This window comes from Dermacentor silvarum, chromosome 3, assembly GCF_013339745.2.
Source record: "Dermacentor silvarum isolate Dsil-2018 chromosome 3, BIME_Dsil_1.4, whole genome shotgun sequence".
In the NCBI taxonomy this organism is placed as follows: domain Eukaryota; kingdom Metazoa; phylum Arthropoda; class Arachnida; order Ixodida; family Ixodidae; genus Dermacentor; species Dermacentor silvarum.
Genome location: NC_051156.1, coordinates 27266587 through 27287921, shown reverse-complemented (window position 1 = coordinate 27287921; position 21335 = coordinate 27266587). Strand labels below are relative to the sequence as shown.

The following is a 21335-nucleotide window of genomic DNA, read 5'->3' as shown; positions in this document are numbered from 1 at the left end:
TCCGCCGTGCGTTCACTCCCCGTGAAAGACGCGCCCCTCGCGCCCTTTCACTCGCACATACAGCGTTCGGCGCGCGGCGACGATTTCTTCTCCAAATGACGTCATACGGAACCTCACGGCGACGGCGACGGCGACGGCGACGCCGACGGCAGAAATCTGCTTTTGAGTGTCCATATAATTGCTATCGCAATAAAACATACAACAGAGATCTCACAAAAAAGATGCCCCACAGTAACGTGACAGGCAAGCGGTAGTTCTTTGATCCTCAGGTGGTCGCCCATCCGCCCTGCGTGACGTGCTGCGTACGTGCGTGCGTCTGTTCAATGCCGTGGAACGTTTACAGAAGGAACGCCGTTTCCTCTGCCGTTCCTTCATAAACGTACTGAGTTACCGTTACAGTTCCACCGACCCTTAATGCAACGGGGGACGTTACTCCGTTCCTCCCAAAAGGAACTAGTTCCAGGAACGCCGTCCATACAACACTGATTGTGACAAGCAGTTACGCTGACAAAAGAAAAAAAATCACACAGGGCAGACAAGTTGGCCTCGTACATGATGACTGCAGCTGGTTCCCCGTTGTTTCTCCGCACCGGGACCTTCCTGCTCGAAGGAAGGAAGGAAAACATTTATTAGGTCCTGCAAATTGTGAGTTGCCTCACAAAGTGGGCTGCTTCCACGTTGGGACCGGCAGGCAGAGCCTTCTGGCCACGCCGTGGGCTCGCTGGACGGCCCATAGTTGCTCGGTCAGGTCCGGGCTGCGGATCGCGGCCTTTAGCCTGTCCCGATCCTTGGCTAAATTCTCGTTGGATCGGTTGAACGACCAGAGCATATGTTCGAAGTCAAGTGGTGTATTGCAGTTTGCACACTGTGTGTTGGGATATTCGTCTGCCATGTAGAAATGTAGTCTTCTTGGTGTTGGATAAGTGTTTGTTTGTAGTAGTCTTAAAGTAAGTGCCTGTGGCCTTTTTAATGTGGGGTGTGGAGTGCTAAATTCTCTTCGGCTGAGATAGAAATGTTTTGTGAGCTCGTTGTGTGTAGAGGGGGCATCCCTGTTCTCTTGGAGATGGTTTGTACCCTCGAGGGTGGCGTCGCGGAGGGTCAGTTCTCGCGCGCTCTTATGGGCCATCTCGTTGAGATTCGGTGTGTGTGTGGGGGGGGGGGGGGGGGCTTCTCCATATTGCCTAGTGTGCTGGGAACGAGCATAAGGAGTGGTGATACATCTTGCTCTTTTTGATGATGTGTAATGCCTGTTGTGATATTGTACCTTTCTGGAAAGCTCGGACTGCACTTCGTGAATCGCTGTAAATATATGGTCTACTTCTATCAGTGAGTGCTAGAGCGATCGCTACTTGCTCCGCGATCTCTGGTTTGTCAGTGTTGCCCGTGGCTGAGTTTATGGTTTTCCCCTTGTTGTCTACTAGCGCAACAGTGAAAGCTTTTCTGTCCACATGTCGGGCGGCGTCTACGAAGCAAGCTCTTTCGTTTTCTTTGTGAATGGTCCGGAGTAGGCAGGCTCCTCTGGCTAGTCTTCTCTCTACATTGTGTTCAGGGTTCATGTTGTGGGGCAATAGTCTGACTTCATATTGTTTGCGAATGTGCAGTGGTATTTCTGCGCATAGGGAGTTGATCGTTGCTGCGTCAAAGTCTAGTTCTTGGAGTAAGCTAGGCTCGACCCGATCTGGGGTTTGATAGTCTTGCGATTTGAGTTCTTTCTTGTGCTTCTGCAATCTCCTCTAGGGTGTTATGTACACCAAGCTGCATTAGGCATTCCGTGCTTGTGCAGTTAGGGATACCTAGCGCTTGTTTCGCTATCTTCCTGAGCTGGACATTTAGCTTTTCTTTCTCCGAGGCTTTCCATTTGTGCATTGCCGCTACCTATGTGAAGTGGCATAAAGCGAAGGCGTGCATTATTCTCAGCATGTTGTCTTCTTTGAGACCCTGTTGTCTGTTGGCCAGTCTTTTGATCAGTCTCATAGCGTTGGCTGTCTTGTTGATTAGCCTGCTCATCGCCTTAGTGTTGGCTCCGTTTGCTTCGATTACCATGCCAGGAGCTCTGATTGATTCCACTATCGGAATTGTGCCGCCATTTCTATTGTGAATATTGATATTACGGTCCTTAGCGTAGAACCATCCTATTATCTTGGGTCCGGGCCTAGTTGAGATGTGTTGGAGTAGTTCTGATTTTCCTGGGGAGCATCTCAGGCCTGTTGGTTACAGATATTCTTCAATTGCATAGATGGTATCCTGTAAGGTCGTTTCAATAAAGCCGTCGCTACCACCGGAACACCATATTGTGATATCATCTGAGTACATTGTGTACTTGATGCCTTCCATAGTGCTGAGTTTTCTGCCTAGTCCTACCAGGGTTGAAAAGGGTAGGTGAAATGATGGCTCCTTGTGGTGTGCCATAGGGTGAGCATTTGCGCCGTCAGCTCTCCTATCTTGAGGGTTGTTGTTCTGTTGGTTAAGAAAGAGCTGACATATGCATGGAATCTAGGGCCGAGGTTGAGGTCCGAGATAGTCTCTAGTATAAACTCATGCGATAAGTTATCGAATGCTTTTTGATTTGATTGGGACCAAGTTGATTTGATTGGGACTCCCGCCCGGCGGGCCGGGTGGCGGGCCGGCGTGCGTCGGGAACACCACAACGCTCGTAAAATGTCCAAGTCCACTCACATTCAAAACGTTTGGTATCTTCGGGTAGCGAATAACCTCGTGAAACCAGTCACATTGAAGAAGAGCACGATTTAGCACGATTAGCATTTGATAAGCAACAAGTTGTGGACTGCGTTTTCTTAGATTTCCGTAAAGCATTTGATGTAGCCGCACACAGTCTCCTAATCTCAAAATTAAAAGCTTATAACTTGGATGGTCAAATAATAGCGTGGATTGCTGAATATTTCTCATTGCGGAAACAGGCTGTTGTTCTGAACGGTATATCTTCACAATATGCATCAGTTACATCGGGAGTTCCCCAAGGCTCAGTGTTGGGGCCACTATTGTTTTTGTTGTGCATTAATGATATTTCAATTGGTATACAGTCTTCATTCAGGATGTTTGCCGATGATTGTGTTGTTTACAGAGTCGTAGATTCCATTTCCGATTCACAAATCCTACAAGTTGACTTAAATACTATAGCAGACTGGTGTGTGCGTTGGGATATGTCATTAAATATTAATAAGACTGTTCACGTCACCTTCACAAGAAAACGAGCTAATCATCCGTATAGGTATAGAATTAATGATTTTACTCTAAACATAAGCAAGGAATTTAAATATCTAGGCGTCTTTTTTACTTCTGATTTACGATGGAACAAGCATGTTAACTATATTATAAATAAGGCAGCATCAGTTTTGGGATTCTTGCGCCGCAATTTTAGTCATTTACCGAGTACCTTAAAAACGCAGCTGTATTTCAGTCATGTACGTTCAATACTTAAATATGGATGTGTTTGTTGGGACCCACACACATCTGAGCTTATAAATAAATTAGAAAAAAAAACAGAATAGGGCAGTTCGGTTTTTTCTTGGTAACTATAGTCGGCAGCTTAGCATGACAGAAAGCAAACATAAACTTAAATGGCAAGAGCTGAAGGATCGTCGAAGGCATATCAGATTAAAATTTTTCCATGATATTTATTATTCTAAAACAGGCACAAACCACGAACAATATATCCAGGCACCACACTACATATCTAAGCGACTGGACCACTGTTTGAAGGTCAGTGAATTTTCTTGTAGGGGTGACGTTTTCCGTTATTCTTTTTTTGTTAGAACTGTTCGAGATTGGAACAGTTTGCCATCGCGCATTGTATACATCACAGAAACTGATGCTTTCTTCCACGCATTGTAATTATTTGTTCATTTATTTAGTTAAGTCTGTAACCTCCCTGCTGCAATGCCCTACGGGGCGATGCAGGTAACTAATAAATAAATAAATAAATAAATAAATAAATAAATAAATAAATAAATAAATAAATAAATAAATAAATAAATAAATAAATAAACAACTTTGCAGATTTTCCGTGCAAAAATTGCTCAAAAAGCTGGAGACAATAGGGCCGTAGAAGGCACAGCTCTTCTTCTTCCTCCCCTTTCCTGCTCGAGTGTCATGCCTAATCATACCCAAGGGTGTTTCAGCGAATAATTTCATAATTTATTTAAGGTTGCCTGCGGCAGATAGCCCAATTCTAGTTAATGAGCTGGTCTACTCGAAGAGGTGGGCATTACTTGCACTAAAAGTTCAATCAATCAATCAATCTTTATTAATGCAACAATAAGGGAATGCAATTCAACTGAATATGCAGAAGGAGATCCCATAGTTACAAACCGCAGGTGGGACCTCCTATGTTAATAGATTAGAAAACTAACAAAGGGAATAAATAATAAACAATTTCAAAATGTTACTCGTAACAAAGACAACGTGGAATATTTCAGCGATTACATAGAAAAACGTAATGAAAAACAGAGAGTAAAAGAGTTAATGGAAAGCATCAGTTATACATTGAATGCAAACATTTTTAGCTTCCGCCTAAATCCATGAATAGGCATTACTTCTTTGAGTATAGATAGGAGTGAGTTCCACAATGAAATGGATGGGAAAACAACGCTCTTTCTCCCATAATTAGTACGCATTCTGGGCAGCAAAAGGTTATTATGGATCGCAAATGTTTGTATGAGACAACATGACGGAAGGGAAAATATCGATTATGAGCATGGGTGAAAAACCTTAAAAAAACAAAACACACGTACTGTAAATATATAGTTCAGTTAAAATGAAATGCATGTTCGAATAATCAAGAAAATTCATTAATCAAGTTTTTGACTACTTACCTGATGGCTCATATTGCAATTTACAAATTGTAGTCGTGGAGTTCGCAAGGCGGATCCACTTCGATTTAATTCTAGGGATGACACCAGTTTCGAGATATTAATCCCCGAACTTTGCGGATAAATGCATTGGCGTTCCTGTTAATTTTGTGCTTCAATGCATAAAGTGACATTTTGTTTCAGAAACCAACTGAAACGCCAATGCATTTCTCCGCAAAGTTCGGTAATTAATATGTCTAAACAGGTGTCATCCCGAGAAATTGTTCCAAATGGATCCGCCTTGCGAACTCCACGGCTACAATTTGTAAATTGCAATATGGACGATTAGGTAAATAGTTAAAAACGTCAATAGTTAATTTGTGGTAATTATTCGATTGTGCATTTCAATTTATTGTGCAAGTAATGTCCGCCTCTACGAGTAGACCTGCTCATGAACTAGAATTGTGCTTCCTGCCACAGGCAACCTTTAAGAATTTTTGAGAGTACTCGCTGAAACACCCTATATATATATATATATATATATATATATATATATATATATATATATTAGAGCACTGCACGGGCCAATTTTTTCAGCCCGGGCCCGTTGTTACGTTAGGCTGCCCGCCCGAGCCCGCCCGAAAGTTTTATGGCGAGACCCGGGCCCGGCCCGGGCCCGGAAATAATTTGCGTTATCCGCCCGGGCCGGCCCGCTACCCCTTTACCTTCGGCCCGAGCTCGGCCCGGCCTGACTCGAAACTGGCCCGAACCCGGCCCGAGACCGAATAAGACCACCGAGCGGCTTTAAAAAAACTAAAATAAAGAAGAGAATGAAAGCAATTTATTCTTAAGGCATAAATACATGTCATATGCAATTATGAACACCTTTTGAACGGTCTGAACGCAAATACAAGCGCGCAAAGTAGTAGGAATGACCCTGCCGAACAGTATCGCCAGCAGTTTCCAACGGCGCGTTCTTGATGCGGCCCAATACACTTCTATCGCAGCGCCGCCACAGATTCTTTCCACGTCGGGCGCCTCACTGCAAGGCGTGCGCCGCCCCAGCCGCTCGTCCCACCTCAACCGTATTCTAGTACACTATAGCCGAAGCGCAGCCACGACCAGTCTTGAGCGCAGCGCATGGATGGAGTAAATGGACAAAGAAAGCTTCTCGTTCCTCCATGGTGTAGCGCAATGTGCTGCTGTAAGGCGGTCGGTTGAGAACATGCGTGCAATCATGAATGGACGCAGTGCCATATTTCAGCCACGTGACTGCTGAAATCTTACCAGTCATCGTTTTACCAATTCGCCTTTGAAGAATCTGGAAGTGGCGAACGCGCTTGCACAGCGCTGAAAGCATTAATTACATTGATTTAGGTAAGCAATACAAGGGCGTCCTTTGGTTTGAGGCGACTTCGGTCTTTCTGGACTTTTACATTCTGTTCAAACAGCGCAAAATACGACGGTAGAAAAGGGAAGTACACAGGAGTTGCACTGCTAGTTGTTTCGAGCTGCGCCGGGGCAACAGATTTTTCAGATTCGAGACGCGCGAGGATAACTCGCTGCACGTTACATGCACACCACTAGAAAGTCCGAGCCCGGCCCGGGCCCGGGTCAAAAACCACATGCCGTGCCCGAGCCCGGCCCGAGCCCGTGAAAAAACTGCCCTACCCGGCCAGACCCCGCCCACGGGCCGGGCCGGGCGGGGCCGTGCAGTGTTCTTTATATATATATATATATATATATATATATATATATATATATATATATATATATATATCCCGTCAGTCCCGTCAGTCACGCCAATCCGTCAATCCCGTCAGTCACGCCCGCATGCTTTTTGTTAACACGTTTTCAAATCCCACTCCCTGCACGCCCCAACTTTGTACCCCTGTACAAACACGCCCAACTTTGTACCCCTGTACGTGCCCGTCGTTTCTGATATTCCTTGACATGAGTCATCAGATGTGTAGACACTCACGACGCCACTAAATCCTGTCAGTGATGCCCGCATGCTCTTTGTTAATACGTTTTCAATATTCCCACTCCATACACGCCCAACTTTGTACCCCTGTATAGCACCACTGTACATGCCCATCGTTTTGATGATTTTGACATGGGTCATTGCACATGTTGACATCCATAACGACGCGAAATCTGTGCACACCTGTGGTCATGGGCTACTCACGATTTAGGAGCTTGTTTTCACAGCCTTGTTGTATTCACTTTTTTTAATAATTCCACTCTGTGCACGCGCAGTTTTCCATTTACGTGTTCGTTGTATTCTTCTTTACTTTGTATATATATTTTTTCTTTCCACTTTGTATTTTTTTCTTGTCTCTTTTCACCCTTATGGCAAAAAGGTATAAATTGAGCTCTGTATGCTTGTACACGCACTCTTGATGAAGGCCGGACCCCGGCCGAAACGTCAGTAAAGTCTTGTTATGTTTTTCCTACGTGCTTCTATTTTTTGAACATATATATATATATAGTAAATTAGGAGTTTACGCTGAACCCGGTGAATATAGTATGAAAGAAATGCCCACACGTTTACCAACAACAAAAATACTCTAATCAGAAGGCAAGCACGTGACTTTTCCGGTGCTTTTAATAATACCCGAGGCGGTGGTATTAAACTTAAAGATAAGATAGGACTCGCGAATTTGTTGCACAAAAAATTGAAATGAATGTTCAACTAATCAACAAAATTCACTGATTAAGTATTTCACTAATTACCTGTTGGCCCATATTGGAATCAGGCTTCTTTCTTCTTCTTTCTGGGGTTTTACGTGCCAAAACCAGTTCTGATTATGAGGCACGCTGTAGTGGAGGGCTCCGGATTAATTTTGACCACCTGGGATTCTTTAACGTGCACTACAACGCAAGCACACGGGCGTTTTTGCATTTCGCCTCCATCGAAATGCGGCCGCCGCGGCCTCGATTGGAATCAGGCTTTCGCTCTGTGATGGCAGGTTCTTTCGTTTTAATGTTTCTGACGGTTCTCTGAGGCGGAGCCTCCCAGAACCCAATTGAGGACAAAGCCGTTGGTTGGAAAACGCACACACAAACTTTTAATAAAACAAGAAACGAAAAAAACCATAAAATAAACACTGAGGAACTCATAGTACAAAAGACACTCGTCGCTATAATGCTAATGATATCATGCATGTTCGGGCAGGCAGCGAGGGTGTAGGCGTACAACAGTCTCGGCGCGGCGAAACGGAGATAAGACAACGAGAGAAGCGGTGTTGTTTTCACCAAAAGGTCGCTGTGTTGTACCGGCTACCAGAGCGGGGTAACTCTGGCTTGGATCGAGAAGACAGGTGGCTCGGCAGCACGGGCAGACGGCGGCGGTGTTCTGGCCGGGCCGCTGGTCGTGGAACTCAGGCCCGAAGCCCGACAGCTCACGTTCTGCCCACGGGCGCAGACGCTCACCGGCCTCGGGCAGCAAGCAGCAGTTGACGATCGAGCAGAGTGGCGATGCCCAGGAAGGCAGGCGGCTTGGCAGCACGGGCAGACGGCGGCGCCGTTCTGGCCGGGCAGCTGGTCGTGGAACTCGGGCCCGTAGCCCGACAGCTCACGTTCTACCCACGGGCGTAGACACTCGCCGGCCTCGGGCAGCAGTTCCCGATCGGATGGAGTGGCGACGCCCAGGAATGGGTTGGCAGGAGGCCCCGGTCGGCTGAAGTCCTGGTGGCTCGGGTCCGGTGCCGAACTTCTCCTGGTGTCGCTTCTGGAACTCTTCCCCCCGTCTGCCAGCGTGCCCCGTTTTTGTGCCACTCTGGCCGATTTGTCGTTTCCTCATTGGCTGCTTGAGGTTTCGTGTTGTCTTGCGATTGGATGTCTTTCTTTTGTTGTTTTTCTTCTTGTGCCGCGTGTTCACGTGCATTTCGACGTTGTCGTCTTTCATCAGCATGAAATTCACCTCGGCGCGCGCTCTCCTTGTCGTCAGCTTGTCTCAATCCACCGCACCTTGTCGCGCACCACAAATATCAGTCTCCTACCACTGCACCGTGTCGCGCACTACACATCACACGCTCACACCACGACCGGGCAATTCGCGAGTCCTATCTTATCTATAAGTTTAATACCACCGCCTCGGGTAATAATGTAAGCACCTGGAAACTCACGTCCTTGCCTTCTGATTAGAACAATGTGGTTAAGCCGAAAGTAAATTCCTTGTAGTCTAACCGCGACTCATGTAAAACGGTTTTGCTTCGTGCTGACACCCCCGTCCGCATATCCTCTCTTTTTCACACTGGAGGCGCTATTGCGTCGCATGCCCCCTTTGCACGGCGTGTCTGCGGCTAAACTGTCGTCTTCTTCTCTTAAACGATGGTGGTCCCTCGGTAGTGGGGAACGCGCTTCCTTAGAGGCGACTCATCAAAGCCACCCACATGTGTTTTCCTCCCCTTTTAGGGGCGAAGCTCCTTAGGGTGTGGGTCTGTCCCTCCTCTGTAGTATGTAGTAGTAGTAGTAGTAGGTAGCCACGTCTACTTTTATGAAAAAAAAATTCCGAAAGTTCTGTCCGTAGCGTGGAATCGAACCAGGGACCCCTCGCTTCCAAACGCGCGGCGCTAACCACTACGCCACGAAGCGCACAAGGACACACGCATCACGATGACAATAAATACCCAACATTAACGAAAGACTGCGCGTTTCTAACGCGTTTGTGCTAGCGCGTTACGGCCCGTGTAAGAAGCTGGTGTAAGACGCTGTGGCCTCTCCGCCTTACCCCCGTATTCATAAACGCTCCTCGACTTGAACTTGACTTGCCACCGCCTTGGGCAGCGCGTTCGAAACGCGTTGAAGGCGGTGGCAAGTCAAGTTCAAGTCGAGGAGCGTTTATGAATACGGGGGTTATACTCTCTCAGCAGTCATGTGATGGCGTCGGCAGACGCGGTGCACGTTCCGGCATGTGTAAACGGCTGCGTAAGACGCTGTGGCCTCTCCCCCTTATTAGAGAGTACTGCACGTTTCTAACGCGTTTGTGCTAGCGTCCCCTTAAGCGGGAGATGGTGCAATTATGATGAAGGGCGCTGTTATAAAATAGGAATGACGTCGCATATGGCGCGTGTCATTGGTGGAAGTCAATCGTTCGATTTAGTACGGCGAGACTGGGCGAATTACACGGAAGATTCACGGTTTACCGATGATTCCCTCCGGAGCTTCGCCCACTCATCATCATTCACCCCGTGGATATGCGGTGTTTTTTTTCCCCTTCCTCCACTGTAATTTTTACAGCGTAAGATTTTATGGGCTCATTCCAATAGCCGTTTCGGGTCGCGATGATGCCGCCGCCCCGTAGCCGCTATCGCATGCGAAAAAAAGTATCCGCTCTCCACCGGGATCGAACCCAGGCCCGAGGATACTCTACTACTGAGCCACGCAAGTTTTTGTTTTTATTGCCTCGCATGTCACAGAGCTTACGAGCGCCGAAGAACACACTAACAGGATCATGTATCGGTGCACCGTCAGCGGTTTGCTGACTACATGTCATCAGTAGTCGGCATGTCGGCATGTGCAACAAAAGTTCGAATCTTGGAACCTACTCCGGTACAACCGTCTGCACCTTCTGAACTTCAACAAAATGGGACACAGAATCGCAAAAATGTTCGGGAACGGGTCTCACATCAATATCTGCATTGTGTGCAGCCGTCCGCGTTCGCCATATGCTGTGCAGGCCAAGGAGCATGACAAGATCAAAAGGCACACCATCGTCGTTTACAACCGTGAGCTAACGGATTCCATGCGGATGTAATGGCAACTCTTTTTTCAGAGTTCTCTGTAAGATGTCCCAACTGAAAATTTTCTATTGACCTCTGATGCATGCCTGTTTAATAAGGAGCCCACCTATTACAACTTCCAACATAACTCCTACTCATCGATAGATCTAGCAATTGGGTCTGCGTCTCTTCTGCCTGACTTGGAATGGAATGTCATTAAAAATCCTTTTGAAAGCGATCACTTCCCGATAACCTTAAATTTAGTAGCACAACATGACAACCCTCTCATATTCCGCGATGGAAATTAGCATCTGCTGACTGGGAGCATTTTAAAGAAGCTAGTCATGAACCGCAATATTTTATTACCGAATTTAGCATAGACGACGCCGTAGGATATTTTACCGCTTTTATACTGGTAACTTAGACAAATGGTAACTCATGCAAAAGACGAGTCCATTGGTGGAATGATGACTGTAGACAGGCACGCAAGAAACAAAATAAAGCATGGGGCATTCTCCGTCGATATCCTAATTCAGAAAACCTTATTGCATTCAATCAAATTAAATCGCAGGGAAGGAGGACGCAAAGGCAAGCTAGGAGGGCAAGCTGGGAGAGGTTTCTCTCTGGCGTTGATTCACACTCACAAGAGGCTAAAGTTTGGGACGGACTGAGAAGGCTGAAGGGTCAGCAAATTCATCCGTTGCCCTTGATAAATGAACAAGGAAATAGTGTGAAGGACCAGGCCGACGCTCTTGGTGAGCACTTTGAGTGCGTTTCTGGCTCCGTGCACTATTCGCTGTCTTTTCTAAAATACAAACACAGGAACCGAAGCCACTCAATCGTAAATGTAGCTCAAGAGAACCTTTCAACCTGCCTTTCTGCATTGCTGAGCTGAAAGCTTCCCTAAATGCATGTCATAACTCTGCTCCGGGTCCCGATAGAGTTATGTACGAGATGATCAAACACCTTCACAGAGACACACAAATTACACTACTCGCACTAATATTGTTACGGGGAGTATTTAATTAACAATAAACGGCTAGCGCTTGTCTAGTCAAGACTGAACGGAGCGCACAGGTTCCAGCAGGTTTCAGTCCGACAAGAGAGCCTCTGACCCAGCCCCACTACAACGTCTTCGTCTTTGCCATTGCTTGTGACATTATCCCCGCCCGATGAAGCACCGTCCCCGTGCTGGTTGTGCTCAAAATGGATTATCACAGTTGTAAAGTTTGAGGCGAGAAACATGTACGATGTCACTTCGTGGTGCGGCAGTCGATTAGGTGGATGCCATGGGAGATATCTCACAGGTGACAGGAGTCACCTGGCGCAGCACGCGGTAAGGCCCGACGTACCGCGACATCAACTTTTCACAGAGGCCGACACGACGAGATGGGAGCCAGAGAAGGACGAGAGCGCCCGGTGGAAAATCAGTATCCCGGTGTCGACGATCGTAGATGGCCTTTGGTGCGGTCTGCGATGACGAGAGCCGAGCGCGGGCTACTGTGCGCGCGACGAGCGCACGCGTGATGGCATCTTGCGCATAGGAAGTCGTGGACGTGGAGGCCGGATCAGAAGGGAGCAAGGTGTCAAAGGGTAGTAAGGGATGGCGTCCAAAGAGAAGATAGAAGGGTGCGTAGCCGGCAGTTTCATGACGCGATGAATTGTATGCAAATGTGACGAACGGGAGCGCAACGTCCCAATCGTGGTGGTCATCGGAAACGTACATGGAAAGCATGTCGGTCAGTGTACAGTTTAAGCGTTCGGTGAGTTCATTGGTTTGAGGGTGATATGAGGTCGTGAAGTTGTTATGATTCGCACATGATCGAAGTCGATCGTCAACCACACGAGACAGGAAGCAGCGGCCGCATCTGTGAGTAGGTGACGTGGAGCACCATGTTGGAGGATGACGTCGTACAGTAGGAAGTCGGCTAAGTCTGTGGCGCAGCTGGTTGGCAACGCTCGAGTAATGGCAAATCCAGTGGTATAATCCGTAGCGACTGCAATCCATTTGTTGCATTTCGTGGAAATTGGAAAAGGACCCAGCAAGTCCAGGCCCACTCGATAAAACGGCTCGGCTGGAACGTCAGTTGGCTGAAGGAGACCAGCATGTAGAGTCGCAGGGCAGCTGGGCATCTTCCATCTTCATGGAAAGAAGCTATTGTAATACCTGTGTTGAAACAAGGTAAAGATCCCGCCTCAGTAAAAAGCTATCGCCCGATAGCGCTAACAAGTTGCCTCTGCAAGTTGTTTGAAAAAATGATCGATCGTCGCCTTCTACATTACCTCGAATCGAACAAAATGCTTGATCCGTACCAATGCATATTCAGAGAAGGCCGGTCAACAACCGACCACCTCGTGCGTGTCGAAGCTAATATTCGCGATGCCTTTGTCCCTAAACAGTTCTTTTTATCGATATTTCTCCACATGGAAAAGGCTTATGACACCACGTGGCGCTATGGAATCCTCCGAGACCTGTCACAAATGGGTATCAGAGGGAACGTGCTGAACGTTATTGAGAGTTACCTTTCGAAACGTACTTTCCGCGTAAAAATAGGCAACACACTCTCGCGTTCATTTACGCAGGAAACGGGGGTTCCCCAGGGAGGCGTCCTCAGCTGTACGCTTTTTATTGTGAAGATTATTCGCTACCTCCAACCATTTCCTATTCTGTTTATGTAGACGACGTACAGATAGGTTTTAAATCCTGTAGCCTTGCAGTCTGCGAGAGGTAAGTGCAGCTTTGGCTTAAGAAAGTTTCCAAATGGGCGGACGAAAATGGGTTCAAGGTCAATCCACATAAAAGTTCCCGTGTCGTTTTTTTCAAGAAAGAGAGGACTGCACCCTGATCCCACTATCGAACTGCAAGGACAGCAGATTCCTGTGAATAAAGAACATAAATTCCTAGGCGTCATACTTGATTCAAAATTAAGCTTTATCCCCCACATCAGATACCTCAAGGCCAAATGCCTTAAAACAATGAACATACTGAAAATTCTCTCACACACCAATTGTGGCAGTGACAGAAGATGCTTATTAAATCTCTACAAAAGTCTTGTACGATCGTGTTTAGACTATACGGGTCTGTGGTGTACCAATCTGCTGCAGCGAGCGCCGTAAAAATTCTGGATCTTGTACATCATTTTGGCATACGCCTGGCCACGGGAGCCTTTAGAACTAGCCCGGTACCAAGTCTCTATGTAGAATCCAATGAGTGGTCACTCGAACTGCAAAGGTCGTTGACCAGTTCCATGTATTTCCTGAAAGAACAAGCACACTCTGACAATGAACACCCGTTTAATGAAATCGTAAACAGTATCACTTGTGCCACACTTTTCCGCAATCGTCCAACAGTGAGAGAACCTTTCCCACTGCGCATTAGGAACCTCAGCGAAGCATCCCACTCCTTGAAAACCCTTTAATGGCTCCAGCCAACCACCGCGGCTGTGGCAGCTGATATAATTGTGACACGTCTTTTATAGAAGTAACAAAGAACGCCCCGGAAATACACATAAAGTCGCACTTCCTAGAACTTCACTCAAAACACTCATGCCCAGAATTTTACACTGATGCTTCAAAGTCGCATGCCGGCGTTTCTTATGCTGCAATTGGTCCGTTCTTTTCGGAATCAGGCTGTCTGCACCCGGAAACAAGTATATTTACGGCAGAGGCCTACGCACTCTTGTCGGCTCCACGTCACATCAAGGAAATAAATTAAGCTACAAAAGGGTATAATATTTACAGATTCGTTAAGCGTCGTCAAAGCCCTAATTTCTCTTCGAAGAAACACAAATCCTGTTTTCACTAAACTTTATTCAATCCTCTGCGATTTGTATGCATCTCATCAACATGTCATAATATGCTGGGTACCTGGCCACAGAGGCATCGAGGGTAATACGCTCGCTGATCGCATGGCAACAACAGCACATACAAAACAAAGTAACTCTTCCATAGCTGTCCCTGTCATGGACCTAAAGCCCTTCTTGCGCAGGAAACTGAGGTACCATTGGCAACGTACATGGGACACAGAAACACTAAATAAACTTCACGTCATTAAGCCAAACGTTGGCAACTGGCCACCAATAACGAAAATACGGCAAGTCGAAGTTATATTCTGCCGTCTCAGGATAGGCCACACCTATGGCACTCACTCCTATCTATTGGCTGGTGACGATCCTCCTGTCTGTAGTAAATGTGGCGAGACGCTTACGGTCCTTCACGTCTTGTTAGAATGTAGGGGAATAGAAGTTCAAAGAAAGAAGTACTTTGCCCTGGCATACAGACGACACATTCCCCTCCACCCCGCAATGTTTATTGGCATGGAACCACTTTTTGACAATAAGTTAGTTTTAGCAGTTTTTACGAGATGTAAGCACATTGCATGTTATCAGTCCAAGTTATCGTAGCACATCCTCTTACTAGAGGCTGCTGCTGCGATAGCACATTTGTAAAGCACGTGCCTCCCAACCCTTGCTTTCAAGGGCACACGGGTGAGGTACGAGTGCTACTGTTACTCACGCTTTTAGTACATCACCCCCGGGTAACAGAACTTTTATGGTCATAGCATACGGTATTAGTCATTCTCACTATTTTAATTCCTTTACATTTTACGCAGTTTACAGTGACTAATTTTTAGGCCTCTCTACAGCCAAGTTACATGTACCATTCACATTTCGATCCACAAACCTTACATTTGCCACACACTACCACTGTCAGTTCATTTATTATCTTTTGTTTGGCGCTCTTTGGCCATATCTCGCCCTTGCGCCAATAAAGTTATTGATCATCATCATCATCATGTAAGATGTCCCAAAAGAACACCCCGCTCCAGCAATCTAAAAACACGTGTTCAATGGTCTCTGGTTTTTGCATAATAAACAGTTAGCACCCCCCGGAACAAATAAACCCCAATCTTCTAACCATGTTCTAACAGGTAAGGTTCCTGTGTGCAGCTTAAAAAAAAGGTTTTAACCCTTGGCGCAACGAGCATTCTTTTAACGCGTTTCAAAACATCTTTTCCTGGGCCTACACAGTATAATTCATGGTACAATAGCACAGGAAATAACACATCAACGAGGTCTTTGTACAGTTTCTTACGTGACACTTCGGTCAAATATTGCAAATAAAAGCGTACCGATAAGAAACGCAAAGATGAATCTACTTCTTTAGATATCCCCGTACTGGTCCTTGCTCGCACACCGAAGACACAACAAATTCGGGTAGCACTTTACCCAGCCTTAGTTGAATCATAGTTATGAGAAAGGTGTCATCTACATCTCGGAGAAAAACAAATCGACTGACGAGTTGTCTTACATACAGATGCACTAAACCAAGCCCACCATCACGCACTCTTTTAAATAGATTTGTACGGCTCGATTTTTCCCATACACAGCTCCAAATAAAGATCGCGAACACTCTGTGCATTTTTTTTGTACATTTAACCTGCTGCAATGTAAGACCTGCATTACATACCATAGCTTGCTTACGAGAAATATGTTGCAAGTCGTGGCCCGTGCGAAAATGGACTTATCCCAGCCTTTCCATTTTTGTGCTTTTTCACGCAACACTTCTGTTTGTTTCTTCCAATAAGGCTCGCTGTCACAATAGTACTGCAAGGGCACACCTAAGTATTTTGTCGGTGTTTCTTGCCATTTAATGTTCATAAACACCCTGGGAGCAACGTCCCATTCCCCATGCCAAAACCCCAGGCACTTGTCCCAGTTTACAGCACTACCACTTGCCTGACAAAAACTATTTACAGCATTGACAGTGTGCATTACACTTTCATGATCAACACAGAAAACTGCAATGTCATCAGCGTAAGCAAGAAGGCTGACCTCGGCTTTATATAAGTTGAATCCTCGTATCGCGTCGTTCCTAATTACGCTTAGACAAAAAGGTTCAATGTATATACAAAAGAGAAGCGGTGATAACGGGCACCCTTGTCTTACTGAGCGCTGTACTGGTATGCGCTCTCCTACTGATTTGTTTATGAACAGCCTCGTCGTACATCCCGCGTAAGCCATCCGCACACCTTCGCTGATCACATTGCCTACATACACATAATCCAGTATGTCGTGCGGCGGCGCGCGGCCTTCTCAAGGTCAACTTGCAGTCGCATTGCATCACAGCATTCAAGGATTGATCGTGCAATATTTGTCATAATTGACCTTACTTTTATTCCGCACGTTTGATGCGGACCGACTAAATCTTTCATTACTGTCTGCAACCTGTTAGCCAATACTTTCGTTAATATTTTATAGTCTATGTATAACAGACTAATGGGTCTATACGATGTAACATCAAGTAATTTGTTTGGGTCTTCAGTTTTTGGTTATAAGACCGTGTGTGCTGACAGAAAGGACGGCGAAAGATGTTTGTTCTCATAAGCCTCGTTGTATACTTCAGTCAAAACTGATGCGATAACCCCCTTAAATGCTTTGTACAATGCAGCGCCTAAGCCATCCGGCCCCGGTGACTTGCCATTATTTAAAAGATCAATGGCCTTCTTAACCTCCTCTACTGTTATGGGTACTTCTATTATTTTCTTGGTTTCGTCGTCTAATCGTGGCATCAATGAAACGAAGTCATTTTTGAATCGGTCAGCGTCAACTTGACCACGAGAAAAAAAATAATTTGTAATATTCGAAAAAAGAACTTGCTATTCTTTCCGTGTTGGTAAGCAATGACCCATTAGGTTCTATTTCTGTTATTTCATTTTGTGAAGCACATTTCTTTTCGACTCCCAAGGCACGTTTTGTTGGCATTTCACCTGTGCACACGTTCTCAGCTCTGGCAGGAATCAATGCTTCCTTGTATTGCTCTTGGTCTATCAACTCAAGTTTTTGCTTTATGCTTTTTATGTCTTCTGAGAACCGGGTTGTGTACTTTCCGCTTCCAATAATTGCTGCAGATTCTATCTAAGACGGGACTCAATTTCTTTTTCCGCGTGTCTCAACACACTGGCCCTTTCAAGTGGTTTTAATTTATCTGTTTGCTTACAAACTTCCCAGTTATGTTCCCAGCTATCTAAGTTTTGAGTTGTTATTTTATCTATAGCCTCGAGAAACTGCTTAAAGAACTCGTCATCTTTCAGCAAGTTGCATTAAACTTCTAGAGATCCCAAGAAAATACTTTGTTATTCCTTCTTTGGTGTATCAGCATGACACCATGTTCCGGGTTGCCAGGGCAGGAGTGCCCAGGATTTATTGAGCCGTACTTTTATACATTGAAATGAGGCAACGCCCCTCAGATAATCCTGCTACGATATACAGAGAAGTTGGGCAACGCCCCCTCAGATTATCAACCGTAGCACACGTTTCAGACGCGATACGATACATCCTCTTTCGTTACGAGAAAGAAAAATAAACCATGCAGTTATTTACATATGTTATAGTGATGACTCCTCGAGGTTACACATTTGTAACGAAAGTAAAGCATATAAATAATGACAAAAATGGGCTTAAGAAATCTGCTGGAAGTTTCGATCATACTCCAGTCGTCGTGGTGGTCTTGGTTGTCTCAGCGACCTTCTCGGTGCTGGCGTTGGCGGCGACCCGTCCGAAATGTCCGCGGTTGTCGTAACGCTGGCTGGCGGTGGCGGCGAACTGCTCATTATGTCCGCGGCTTCTGTAGCACCATTAGTCGGCGCTTCACCATCGATGTGCTGAGCAGATGTCGAGCACTCGGGTTCCGCGTCGTTGGGACTGAAGTCGCGCCGGAAGGTCTCCCCGGTCGGTAGCAAGTGTTTTCGATTACGCCGAAGGGACCGCCCTTCCTGCGTGATGACGTGGTACGACCTCGGGTACGTTGACGGATTCAGAACCTGTGCTTTCGTGGCCCACGTGCCGGTCTGGACTCGCACGACATCGCCTTCGTGTAGTGCTGCTAGTGGCTGCGCAGAGGTATGAGGCTGACGATGCTTGACGACCTGGTGGGCTGGTCCACATTGGAAGTCAGGCAGCAGTGTTCGTAGTCGGCGGCCTTGGAGGATCTCTGCTGGCGCCCGGCCACACTCCAAGGGAGAAGTCCTGTAAGCCAAAAGTGCCAACCAGAAATCCTGTTTAGCTTCAGTAGTTTTCTTAAGCAGTCTTTTCACCAACTGTACCCCCTTTTCGGATAGCCCATTGGAACGTGGGAATCCCGGACTTGAGGTGATGTGTTTGAAGTCGTAAGTGCGTGAAAACAAGGCAAATTCTCTGCTCGAAAATTGGGGACCATTGTCGGAAATAACCTCCATTGGTATGCCATAACGAGCAAATATAGCACTAGTCGCGTCAACGACGGTCCTGGCTGTAGTGTCTCGGAGGCATTCTACCGCTCCATGCGCTCCAGCTCGTCTCGAAGCTGCTCCTTCAAAGCCAGTGGTACTCGACGCGCCGGCTGGACGACTGGGACAGCTCCGTCGCGCAGGACCATGCGATAGTGGCGCTGGATACAGCCTATGCCAGAAAAAAGGTGGCGAAATTCGTTCACAACTTTTTCTGAACTGTTTTGCGATACGCTGTGTACTTGCCGAGATACTAGCCCCAGGGTCTCGCACGCCTGCAGACCGAGAATTGCTTGGCCTCCTTTGCGCACAATGAAAAAATCTTGAGTGGAAGTGCGATCGTGCAGCGTCACTTCTTGCCTTACGGTTCCCAAATGCTTGATTTCGCTTCCACCGTAGGATCGCAACACCGCACTGCTTGGCTTTAATTGTGGCTTCGGGTCCATCCTTGCGTACAGCGCTAATGGTAGCAGATTAGCCTGCGATCCAGTATCTATTTTAAAGTCAACGAGTTTTCCTCCAACCTTCGCTTTCACCGTCCAGTCTAATCGGCTGGTTTTATTCCCGATAGCGAGAATTTCGAAATCATCTTCGCTACCCTGCAACTCGCCTACTTGCGGCTTTGCTTTGCAAGATGCAGCGAAGTGGTTTTTTCCTTGGCATGCACGACATGTTCGTCCGTACGCTGGACATTTTCGTGGCGCGTGCGCCCTTCCACACTTTCGACATTTATAGCTTTTGAGCTGCTTTACTTCCGCCGTAACATTTGTCTTGTGCATTGCGTCGACTTGCTTTAGTTCTCGCATCCAAATTGCCTGGTTGGCTGCTGCTATTTCAACTGCCTTGCATAGCTCCTCTGCCTTTTGCAGCGTTAACTGGTTGTTAGAAAGAAGCTTCTCTCGAGTCTTAGCTTAGTTTGTGCCAAAAACAATTTGGTCTCTGATCATTGACTCTGCTAGCCCACCGAAGTTACACGCTCGTGCCTTCGTCTTCAGATCTCTTAAGAAGTGTTCGAAAGGCTCACCTGGCTCTTGCATTCGGCTACGGAACAGGTAGCGCTGATGAACCTCATTTACTTGTGAAGCGAAGTATTCGTCGAACTTCTTGATTACTGCGTCGTAATCATCCTTTGACTCGTCTTCCGTGAAGCTGAAGGTGTTGTATACCTCGATGGCTTCTTCTCCAGCGACGCTCAGTAGCAACGCAGTTTTCGTCGATGCTTCTCGTTTCTTACTCGCTGGTTCCGTTGCAGTCAGGAATAGTTGAAACCGTTGCTTGAACAGCTCCCAGTGCTTGCTTATGTCGCCTTCCAACCGCAGCGGCTCCGGTGGCTTTATGAAATCCATGCTGGCAGCTTTCATTCGATGACTGCTATCCTTCAGACGAGTGGATGAGGGCACGGGCTAGACGCTTCTGACACCATGTATCAGCATGACACCATGTTCCGGGTTGCCAGGGCAGGAGTGCCCAGGATTTATTGAGCCGTTCTTTTATACATTGAAATGGGGCAACGCCCCTCAGATAATCCTGCTACGATATACAGAGAAGTTGGGCAACGCCCCCTCAGATTATCAACCGTAGCACACGTTTCAGACGCGATACGATACATTTGGTTTCCAACACAAAAAAAGTTGTCGCAGTTTCACCTGAAAGGCGAAGCATCAATTGCGATAGCAAATTTGTAGAGAGCTATACGGAGTAATGATAGTAGCTTTATCAGCTGTATAAACTTGGACATGCAGCAGCACCGGCAACACGCAGAACTGTTGTCGACGCCCTCGGCGTTTTGCCCGCGTTCGCACAAAATGCGTGCGGCGTTGGTGACTGTTGCCGGAGCCTCTGATATGAATAGGCACTTGGTGCCGCAGCTAAACGTCGCCTCCCTTCCCTCCCCCCCCCCCCCCCCACGGCCTTTCGTGCGTCAGAAGAAGGCACGTTTGCTCTACATATATGGTGATGGTAAAGGAGGAAAGAGACGCCTACTTCTGCAGGCCTTAAGGGAGCACGGCACAGAACGCGCGTTTGTTCTCCGCCGTGCGTTCACTCACCGTGAAAGCGCGTGTCCCTCGCGCCCTTTCACTCGCACATACAGCGTTCGGCGGCGCGCGGCGACGATTTCATCTCCATTGACGTCATACGGAACCTCACGGCGACGGCGACGACGACGGCGACGCCGACGGCAGAAATCTGCTTTGGAGTGTCCATATAATTGCTATCGCAATAAAAGAAACCAAACAATGATCACTAAACGCAACAGGTGTGACTGTTGTGAATCCCGACACGAAGGAATAAACTAAGCTGACACGTACACTCTGTCAAGTCTAGCATGGCTCGTACCCTGAAAGTGAGTAAAGATGACTGATTTTCCACCGCAAAGACATTCACCCACATCTTCTAAATGAAATTCTGCGATCATATCTATCAAACGGCAGCACTCGCATCATTATGTTTCTGCCCACTGGTTTTGTCACGACCCGCACAGACACAATTGAAATGTCCCGCTAAAATTAGTGTACGCTCACACTTGAAGTATGT

General features: G+C 46.8%; 2 protein-coding genes across 2 annotated transcripts in view; one reads left to right on the top strand and one right to left on the bottom strand.

Moving 5' to 3' along the window:
• LOC119444271 (sodium-dependent serotonin transporter) overlaps nt 1–21335 on the top strand; it is a 444718-nt gene that overhangs the window by 335171 nt on the left and 88212 nt on the right. The gene's annotated exons all lie outside the window — the stretch shown is intronic.
• Nucleotides 17796–20356, bottom strand: LOC125943746 (uncharacterized). The gene is made up of 2 exons (XM_049663253.1): nt 19825–20356; nt 17796–18561 (listed from the first exon to the last, which is right to left on the bottom strand). The coding sequence occupies exons 1-2, from the start codon at nt 20159–20161 to the stop codon at nt 18419–18421; spliced, it is 480 nt and encodes a 159-aa protein (XP_049519210.1). The 5' UTR covers nt 20162–20356; the 3' UTR covers nt 17796–18418.

Coding starts and splice junctions, on each gene's coding strand:
- LOC125943746 (XM_049663253.1), bottom strand. CDS start 20,161: ATGAAAGCTGCCAGCATGGATTTCATAAAGCCACCGGAGCCGCTGCGG. Junction 18,562..19,824: donor TAGCCGAATGCAAGAGCCAG/GTGAGCCTTTCG, acceptor TTTGGCTTACAG/GACTTCTCCCTTGGAGTGTG.